The sequence below is a fragment of the Helianthus annuus genome, chromosome 10, assembly GCF_002127325.2.
Source record: "Helianthus annuus cultivar XRQ/B chromosome 10, HanXRQr2.0-SUNRISE, whole genome shotgun sequence".
Classification (NCBI taxonomy): Eukaryota; Viridiplantae; Streptophyta; class Magnoliopsida; order Asterales; family Asteraceae; genus Helianthus; species Helianthus annuus.
Genome location: NC_035442.2, coordinates 118143466 through 118154259, shown reverse-complemented (window position 1 = coordinate 118154259; position 10794 = coordinate 118143466). Strand labels below are relative to the sequence as shown.

General features: G+C 34.5%; 1 protein-coding gene across 1 annotated transcript; it reads left to right on the top strand.

Moving 5' to 3' along the window:
* Positions 1–4593: 4593 nt before the first annotated feature.
* On the top strand, positions 4594–6006 carry LOC110885219 (peroxidase N1). Its single transcript, XM_022132907.2, has 3 exons — positions 4594–5085; positions 5199–5361; positions 5457–6006. The coding sequence occupies exons 1-3, from the start codon at positions 4663–4665 to the stop codon at positions 5873–5875; spliced, it is 1005 nt and encodes a 334-aa protein (XP_021988599.1). The 5' UTR covers positions 4594–4662; the 3' UTR covers positions 5876–6006.
* Positions 6007–10794: the final 4788 nt, after the last annotated feature.

Here is a 10794-nt window from a genome sequence, read left to right as displayed (position 1 = left end):
TTCATGATTGGGAACGTTTTATGGCACTGGGTGGGCGAATTTTAGCTTTAGATATCATTTGGGAACAATTTTTAACATTCCGTTTTGGTTTTTGATTCGTATGAACTTGAACTTTGATGTTATGATGTTCAACCGAACAATGTCCGGCTAAATTTGTGGTGATCATCTTAGGTGAAGGTTTCTCGACAACTCTTGTGTGATTTTCCTTAATTTCTAGAATGATAATTTTATGTGTTTGCTTTGATAATCATGGTGTATGAATATTTGATTGTAGCTTGTTGATTGATGTTTCAGTTGTAGTCTAAATTGTACGTTCTTGGTGTAGTTGACAATCGAGATATCACGGGAAGGGTTAGGGTTAGATATTGATTAATTGGTCATCGGGTAACAACCTCGCGTTCTTGTAGTTTGGATTAAATTTGATTGTGACCACGACATCACGTCAATGGGTTGTGCGACTGAACCCTTCATGTGCGACTGCCCCGGGTTTTTGTGCGACTCGAGTTAATTTGTGCGATCCAAGTGTAACCAAATCCCAACAGGGTGTGCGATCAATCAAGTGTGACATGAAATGTGCGATTTGCACGTGTGGCTAACGAAGTGATTGGTTAACTTGTAACCGCCAGAATTTATAGGATCCCACCCCCAATCCCATAACCGTTTCATCTATGCAATAAAATCACTAACAGGTTCTATGATTAGCATAAACCCTAATCACTCCCTAACAGTTAATCATCGTGCATCAACATTTGAATCCATTACATATCAGTTTGTGAGTATATCCCTACCTTCATATGATCACAATTCATCTTGTAGTACATATCATCAAATTCACGAACATCAACTCATTACTTCAGATTATTGATTAAACAATACCCATTTGCCAACACCCATGATCGACCAGATTCGATTCAGTTTATAACTAAAACCCTAGTTCATGCTCTAATCCCACACATACACATACAATTAGCATGCAAACACATAACCAAATACAACCAAAAATGACGAACATACTTACCTATTACTAGAATGAATAAGATGATGATTCGTAGCGAAGAGAGCCTCAGCGCAGGTGGGTTGCCACAGATCCGATTCACGAGAAGGAGAGAGTATTATGGTTTGAAACCAAATGTGTTTGTGAGATAATGAAACCCTACACAACCCTGTGCACGTATACATTCCAATTACAAGGGCCGAATCCAGTTTATGCTTGTGGGTGTTGGGCCGAGAACCATCAAGTGACGAGGGGGGGTGGTGTTTGGCCCAATGAAAAGTGTGCAACTCGGGAGTAGTGTACGAGGTGAAAGGTGTGCGGTTGAATAATAATTCATGATGTAACGCTTAATATTAAAACCACTTACAATTATGCAACAATAACAATCCTGTATAATTTATTTCACGTTTGACATGGCATACACTCGTTACAATATATAGTGGAACATGGAACGTAACAATACGAGCTAAAGGTCATGGAATCAGGTAATACTAATCTTGAAGGTTCGGGTTGTCACAAATAAGATCTCTTCAGATAGCTTGGGCTTAACACCAATCATTGAACTCGGTTGATGTGACTCAACCTCCGCGATATGTTCTGAAAGTTCCAACTTTTTCTTTTAAATCCATCTCAACCAAAGCTTTAAACTGATTGAATACTTCGAACGGTTGATCCTTGGACTTCAAAAGATAACACCAAATATAAAGTAAGAAATCGTCTATAAGTAAGAACATGTACCTGCAGCCTCCCGGAGTAGCTGGCATGATATGACCACATACATCGCCATGTGGTAGCTCGAGCAGTCTTGTGGCTTTAAAAAGTGGTTTCTTTAGATACGGCTTCACAGTTTATTTTCCAATCAAACAACAATAACATATGTTTGACGGATGATTAATCATGGGCATCCTTCAAACCATATTTTTCGAACTCAGTCTCTTCAAAGATTCAAAATTAATATGCCCAATACGGGTATACCAAAGCCAAGTGTCGTCATCTAGTTTAGAAAGTAAACATACCAGGGAACCAACCGTCAGCATAATCTTGTACAATCTGTTGCTAGCGCGAAATACCTTCATTGATAGGACTATGGCTTTGTCATAAAATGAGCAAGACATCATCTTCCATCACAACCTTGCAAGCCGTCTCTGTGAGTTATCTGAGACTAATTATGTTGGAATGTAGTCTCTGTATATAATAAACTTTTGTTAAAATTTTATGTTCACCAGTTTTTAGTTTTTATTGTGAACAAAATCGAGCCTTTTCCTGCAATTTCAACAAAAGAATCATCACCGCAACGTACCTTACTGTTTACTCGCTCATTTAGCTCCGAAAATAATAATTTGTTCCCATGAATCTCCATTATCTAAATACCACAGGTTCTCCTCTATGTGCTTGGATTCAAACTTCTTAGGAATCACCTTATCTTCATTTTTAGTAAATTGTCTCGCTTATACATTCCACCCTAAAAACATTTGGATCCAACCTTGGTGAATTACCTTTTCTTCAAATTGTCTACAACTTTTAGTTAATTTAGTTCTTAAACAAACTCACAACCAATTGATTTTACTTTTAGTAATTAATTAATCATATATTAAACCAAAAAAACCGAAAATATAAACAAAAACACTTTCAGCAACAATACTTCTTGTGTTTCGACACCTGACTTACTCTATCTAATAATGTAACAAAGGGACAACTTTAAACTTATTTTTGATTGATCCTTCGGCATCGGTCATCGGGGTCGAAGTGATCTATCACCGGCTATGAAATTAGAGGGATGAATGTTAGCGAGGATGCATATAGATCAAGAAAGTGAAAGAGTCAAGAGATAGAGAAAAGAATTGTTTTATTAATTTTTTTAATGATAGATAAATTAGTTTTGTTTTTTGATTTTTTTGAAACCCAGTCAGAGTCAGTTTAGGAACTTGGATTGCAAGCCAAGAGAGTCTATAAATATCGAGTTTTATATGCATTTCTTTATTAAATGGTTGAGGCAAGTTATTTCTCAATGATCTTGTTCTTGGGTGAGGGCAGTCGAAGTGGGAGTTGGGGAGGGCTCGGTGAGCACCGACCCAGACCAGGGACACCAGCCCCCAGTTTCAGGAGTTTTTTGTTACCTAAATTAGGTGATTTACCAAACAAACGAAGACATATACATAAGTCTATATATACTAACACACATACAACACATATATATAGATACACATAACACACACATATATACACATATGTGAGTGCTGTAGGGTTCAAATAAAAATAAACTTTTTTTAAGAAGAAAAAAGAAAAAGTTTCAACCAATAAGAATGCTTCATTTTACTTCATTTAATATTTGTATTTAATTTTAATATAAAGGTAAATTATTAAACTTACATAAATCATTAATTTATATTCTTCCCCTTTAATAACTAACTAAATTAAATTTGTAACTCATTTTCAAAATATATACTTTTTTCAAATTAAAAAAACAACTTAATTTAAAGTGTAGAATAAATTACGAGTTGTGTAGGATATATTTCGAGGAGTGTAGGATAAATTTCGACTGTGTAGGATAAAATTCATAATGTGTAGGGTATATGTAGAAAAATTTTGATATGTATAGCCTTTGTAGATTATATGTAGGATAATTAATGAATAGTTGACTAACTAATTAAAAAGAGAAAAATTAATGATATGAGTTGTAAATGAAATAACATTTTACTAATATGTCATTTCTTTTTTTTCTTCTCATATTAAAGTTTTTCTCAAATGAACCTTCCTCTATGTGAGTGTTTATATATACTAATTATTTTTTTAATTAAAATTAAATGTGAAATACGAAAATGGCGATGACTTCCTGCAATTTGGAGAAAAAATAGGGAAAACGGTACGACTCCTTCCACCTAGATATTATACTATGCACGGGACCATGGAAACCAGGTTCTTCTATTTTCAAAACCCGCATCATACCACTGGCTACATTTCAAAAGTATCAACTGATGAGATGCTTTGCCTGTGAATTGATCCTTCCATCGGACAATATCAACTTTAGCAAATTACACGCTTTGCCTGTGAATCGATCCCTCTTTCTATATTTTTTTTTTCTGGACTTCACAGTTAATATACAAAATGTTTTCAAATAAATTAATTAAAAGAGTTTTCCAACATCCTAACATTAACGTAGGCGGTTGTTCTTCAAGTAACCCTTCTTTGAATACAACACTTTTTATTTTATTATTTAGTGTTACCTAAACAATTTAAACATTAATTCTTTCCATTAATTGGTGTGTTCCTCTTTGACTTGGCTTGCTTTATACGATGAAAGTCAAACTTTTCTATTAATAAAATCACATCTGATGCTTTTAGATGATATACTTAGCTACTTGGTATTCCATACATGAAATGTGCGATTTTAAAAAAAATGGTTTTCATATAATTAAACTGTAATACTTTATTGAATATTGAAACTGTCAAGAATTACTACTCGGTCTCCGTGAGTAAGATCCAGCTTGTTTTTTTTAAAGTATGAAGTTTATCTTTCTCCTTGCTTCCTTGCACCTCCATATATGGTTGACTTTCAATCTCCCACAAAGACTATATATACCGACCCTCCATGCAATGTCTCAACATCAACATCTCATTTACGAAATACATTACTTAACCTCAAAGACAAATCCTTGTTATTGTTACTAATGGAGATTTCCTCCTTAAGCAAAACGGTTGCTTTGTTGGTTCTTCTGTTAGCCACTCTCACAACCTTGTCACTAGGTCAAGGCAACCGCGGTAGTGGCAGCGGCACCCGTCTTGGTTATTACAGGTCGTCCTGCCCTAGGGCCGAATCCATAGTTCAGTCTGCGGTTCGGCCTGCTGTCCAAGCCAACCCAACAATCGCACCTGGTTTACTAAGGATGTTCTTCCATGACTGCTTTGTCAATGGTTGTGATGCATCTATACTAATTGATGGACCCACAACTGAGAAGTCAGCAGGCCCAAACTCTCTCTTGAGAGGCTTTGAAGTTATTGATGCTGCAAAGTCCCAGCTCGAAACAGCCTGCCCAGGAGTGGTCTCATGTGCTGATATCGTTGCTCTTGCTGCACGTGATTCTGTGGTCTTGGTAAGTAGATATTTCCTTAACAGTTAACCCTAGCTTCTCATGCTGATTGTACATTAGAAACTTGTAGTTATATATGCTTATTGGTTAATCATTTTTTTGATATATTATTGCAGACCGGTGGACGTAGTTGGCAGGTACGATTAGGACGTAGAGATGGATTGGTTTCACAAGCATCGGATACCGCAAACTTGCCTGCCTTTAATGACCCTATTAGTGTCCAAATCCGAAAGTTTGCTGATAAAGGCCTCAACACCCAAGATCTTGTTACTCTTGTCGGTAAGTAGAGCAAAAAAATGTACAGCAACTACTTCACATATAGAATGTTATGGCTATAAAAATAATTAAACCTTGTGACTTATTTTTATTTAAAGGTGGACACACTATTGGAACAGCAGCATGTGCATTATTCAGCTACAGGTTATACAACTTCAACAATACCAATGGACCCGACCCAGATATAAACCCAGCATTCCTACCACAGCTCCGAGCACTTTGCCCCAATGGTGGCGATGCATTAAGACGTGTGGCGCTTGATACAGGTAGCGATAATAGTTTCGGCAATTCATTCTATGAAAACTTGAGGAATGGAAGGGGAGTTATTGAATCCGATGCAAAGCTATGGAGTGACCGCAGGACTCAGAGGTTTGTACAAAGGTATTTGGGGGGAAGGGGGCAAATTGGATCGAGATTTAACGCAGAGTTTGGAAGAGCAATGGTGAAGATGGGTAATATTGAGGTGAAAACAGGGACACAAGGTGAAATTCGTAGAGTGTGTACTGCAACCAATTGATAAGATTTATAAGAATGTGAGTTTAACACAATCCAGAAGTTGTTAATAGAATGAACTTTCAAAACATTCACTGAAAATTGTATTGATTTGTTTTACTTGAAATAAGATCAAAGATTGAATTGTTTAATCAAGAATGTTTTTTTTTTTTTTCAAATTTTTAGATGATTTTCTCCTAGACGTGAAAGATATGCTTAAAAGTGTAGTTCAATATTTTCTAATCAACAACTAAGCTAAATATATTTGAAAGTTGTACATACTACCATAAGGGGTAGGGGTGGTCATCACTCACCACCAATTTATCACTCACAACTTCCAATCAGTTCCGTCACGTCATCGAACTTTATTCCATAACTCACAACTTTTTTTAGTGGAAATGCTCATCACTCACAACAACCCTCAAAAACCAACAAAAGCAATTAAATAAAACATGAAACAAGACCCAAAAGCTTATCATGCATCTCCTATAACGTGTTGTTTTTATAACCGGAATTAACTTCCACGCGTTGAATTATAGGGGTGGCGATGGTGTTTGGCAATTATTCACGCGTGAAATTTTTCCATCACGCACAAAATGTTAACCCCCAGGTGGCCTAAAGGCCTTCTTCCCTCTCTCCTCCCCAGTCACATTTATCGCCTTTACCCAAATTGGACCCACCGATTTCTCTTGGTTCCACATCCAACAAATGGCCATGAAGGATGACGGCAATGGAAACGGTTTCCTTTATTTCAAAGGAAAAATAGAAAGGCAAATAGTTTGTGGACTTCAAATACATTAGATATGCCCCAATGAAACCCTTATCCTGGTGAGGCAGGCAATAATGTTTTATGATATTTGTAGAGAATCACAAGGACTAAATTGTTGTCGGTTTTAAGGATTACATAATGCTAGGGTGGCATGAGCGCAGTGGTGGATCTAGGGGTTTGAAGGGGTGAGAAGGATATACCCTTCAACTTTTTTGGCAAAGTGTATTTTTTTCATTTTATATATATCGCCACTCATGGGTACACTGATTTCTTTTCTAAATCCGCCACAATATACACAAATTCTTTTTTTTGGATACCCCCGAATGTCTCTTCTAGATCCGCTAATGCATGAGCGTAGAACTTGCATGTACATTGAATCAACATTAGTTATAATTTTAGTGATACCTATACACCTAGTAAACTTTGCGGTGCGTTTAGTTCGCAAGTTATTTATCGTAATACTAAAAATTTGTTAGAAGAATAGGAACTCGACGAAATAGGATTTGAGATTGAAATTTGACCCAAGGATTTGGAATTTAAAGAAAATGAAATCTATATTTATTATTAAATTTTCATTGCATTTGGAATACTAGACAATCATATGGAACTAGAATCTATCACACAGCAACCACCACCAACTCATCGTCATCTCTCCCCCCCTTTACCGCCGTCAGCAACCCGACTGGCGACTACAACTGTCATTGTCAATCTGACACCTCATCCAACACATCTAACATGGCGCCTCCAATGAACTGTTCTGCGTGAATTTGGGATTACCTCTCCTTTAATATGATATTCTTTTTGCTCTCTTGGTCTTCGAACTATTCATTAATGACTGGCTTCACTGTTTCCTTTGGGTATGCATTGCAAATACTTTCACTTAAAGTCTACTGAGTGAGAGGGCAACCTACTGTTGCTCTTGCCACTTTCACTTAAAGTCTACGAGTGTCAACGCAACCTAAGTGCATTAATTCCAATTTCAAATCATTATCAACCAAACATATTAAGAATGGAATTTGGATTACAATTCCAACTAATTCAACCGTAGAGATAATATTTTGGCAAAAGCATCAAGGTTGAGTATCCTGAGTTAATATACAATTGCGCGGAAAACCTCTAGGTTAGTTGTTCATGCAAAACTAGGCGGTGTATGTTTTTATCGATCTGCATGTCTCGTGATATAAATAGATGTTATGTGTAATTGTTATAATTAGAACCAATAGAACATCATTTTGTATGAACACAAGTTTGAATGAATGTAATAAGCAAAGTTATCTAGATCTTTATTGTTATAGTGTTCAACTTCTTCAACCTGATTTACTATTGGTTCAATAGTTGTAATGGAAGTTGATTTAAACCAATTTCACCGGTGTTAATCAGCTTGCGATCCAAAATAATTTTACTACTAGAAATATTCATTTTTTACTACAAAAGTTTCCCACAAATTTTCTACAACTAAATTTTTACTACAACTTTCCTACAGTTTTTGTGACAAAAAAGAGAAACAAAAGAAAAAACCTAAAACTTTTCCGCAATTTTCAGACAAAGTCGCCACGCAATATGAGTTTGTAGGAAATTTGTAGCAAATTGAGCCACTTTCCTACGGTTTTACCACAAAATGAAGTTAGTTATTTAATTTTAGTAAATTAAACAATTTTAATAAATAAAATACTTATTTTGTCAAAATTTTGTAGCGAATTGAGTTAGGTTGCTACAGTTTTCCGACAAAAAAATTACTTTATTTTTATATTTCTTAATTTTAATAAATACTATAATTTAAAAAAATAAAATGTTATATTTGTCGAAAACTTGTAGCAAACTCGGTTAAGTTGCTATAGTTTTCCGACAAAACAAAAATACTTTATTTTATATTTCTTAATTTTATAAATACTATAATTTAAAAAAATAAAATGTTATATTTGTCAAAAATTTGTAGCAAACTGAGTTAGGTTGCTAACGTTTTCCGACAAAACAAAAATTACTTTACGTTTTATTTCTTAATTTTAATTAATACTCAAATTTAAAAAAGAAAATGTTAATTTTGTCGAAAATTTGTAGCACATTGAGTTGGGTTGCTACAAGTTTCCGACAACAAAATTATTTTATTTTTAATTTTAATTAAGTGAATAATTTTAAAAAATAAAATGTTAAATTGGTAGGAAATTTGTAGCAAACTGAGCCCAGTTTGCTACAAATTTCCGACAAAAAAAGTTGTTTTATTTCTTATTTCTTAATTTTACTTAAGTAAATAATTTTAAAGAATAAAATGTTAAATTTGTAGGAAATTTGTAGCAAATTGAGCTAGTTTGCAACAATTTTTTTCACAAAAAAAAACGTTATTATTATATACTAGTAAAGTAAATAATGTTAAAAAATACAACACTATAGTAATATCTTTTACGACATGATACAATACGATACAATATACTATACCATGCCACACCATGCCTATACCATATCATACCATACTATCCATCCATACTATACCATACCATACTACCCACCATACCATACCATATGATATAGTATACTACACTACACTACTTGTAAAATACGATCCTATACTACATTATACGATACGATCCTATAACATACTATATTACACTAACTATATATACCATACAATATCATGCCATACCATACAATACAATACAATACAATACCATATAATAACATACCATACCATACCATACCATACCATACCATACCATACCATACCATACCATACCATACCATACCATACCTGAACCTGAACCTGACCCTACCCGAACCGACCTTAACTCCTTGCAACCAGTTTTACATCAGACTCACTAACACCTTGTCAAATGCACCCGTTTCTGTATGTATGTATGTATGTATGTATGTATGTATGTATGTATGTATGTATGTATGTATGTATGTATGTATGTATGTATGTATGTATGTATGTATGTATGTATGTATGTATGTATGTATGTATGTATGTATGTATGTATGTATGTATGTATGTATGTATGTATGTATGTATGTATGTATGTATGTATGTATGTATGTATGTATGTATGTATGTATGTATGTATGTATGTATGTATGTATGTATGTATGTATGTATGTATGTATGTATGTATGTATGTATGTATGTATGTATGTATGTATGTATGTATGTATGTATGTATGTATGTATGTATGTATGTATGTATGTATGTATGTATGTATGTATGTATGTATGTATGTATGTATGTATGTATGTATGTATGTATGTATGTATGTATGTATGTATGTATGTATGTATGTATGTATGTATGTATGTATGTATGTATGTATGTATGTATGTATGTATGTATGTATGTATGTATGTATGTATGTATGTATGTATGTATGTATGTATGTATGTATGTATGTATGTATGTATGTATGTATGTATGCATGCATGCATGTATGTATGCATGTATGTATGTATATATGTATGTATGTACGTATGTATGTATGTACGGTTATCTTGTAATCGGGCCGATTTGTAATGTTTTACTACTGATTAATCTAAAGAAGTTTTGTTTATCCATCTCTAATCTCTTCCGTCTTGAACTAATCTCACACTAATCACGGTTTCGGTCCCGAAACACGGTCCTACAGTATGTGTGTACGTGTATATAACATAACTATTTGTTTTCCAAGCTCGAGCACGAATTGGGCTTGGCTCATCTATTATTTTATTTTTATAATTTACGTTAGGGTAAATTACTTTTTGAGTCCCTGTGTTTTAGGGGTTTTAACCATTTGAGTCCAAATCAAAATATTTAACGTCCTGAGTCCCTATAGCCACTTTTCTTAAAATACATTGATCTTAAACTAGACAAGAGCATTCCGTAAACCTAAAACATCAGTTCCATGAATCGATGTTATCAGTGTCCGTGGTGGGAGAGATTTCAAGTGTCGCTTGTATACAACACCCCATAACAACATTGTTATTTGGCCAAACACCTTTGAAATCCCTAAAACAGAGGATTCGAGCACATCTGAGACACAACAACACTTGTTTCAACACAACAATTAACAATATCAAAAACCCCCTTGTTTACGTGCATATATGCATATATGAGAGAAGGAGAGAGAGAGACATGTAGAGTCACACCAAATCTTTAGTCGGCGATAGAGATGGGGTGGTGGTGGAGATGAAGGGAGGGTTTAAGGTGGTG

What these genes read in the sequence shown, in the direction of transcription:
- LOC110885219 (XM_022132907.2), top strand. Translation starts at nt 4,663, where the DNA reads ATGGAGATTTCCTCCTTAAGCAAAACGGTTGCTTTGTTGGTTCTTCTG. An exon ending in CACGTGATTCTGTGGTCTTG is followed by an intron (nt 5,086 to 5,198) that starts GTAAGTAGATAT and finishes ATATTATTGCAG; the next exon opens with ACCGGTGGACGTAGTTGGCA. An exon ending in AGATCTTGTTACTCTTGTCG is followed by an intron (nt 5,362 to 5,456) that starts GTAAGTAGAGCA and finishes TTTTATTTAAAG; the next exon opens with GTGGACACACTATTGGAACA.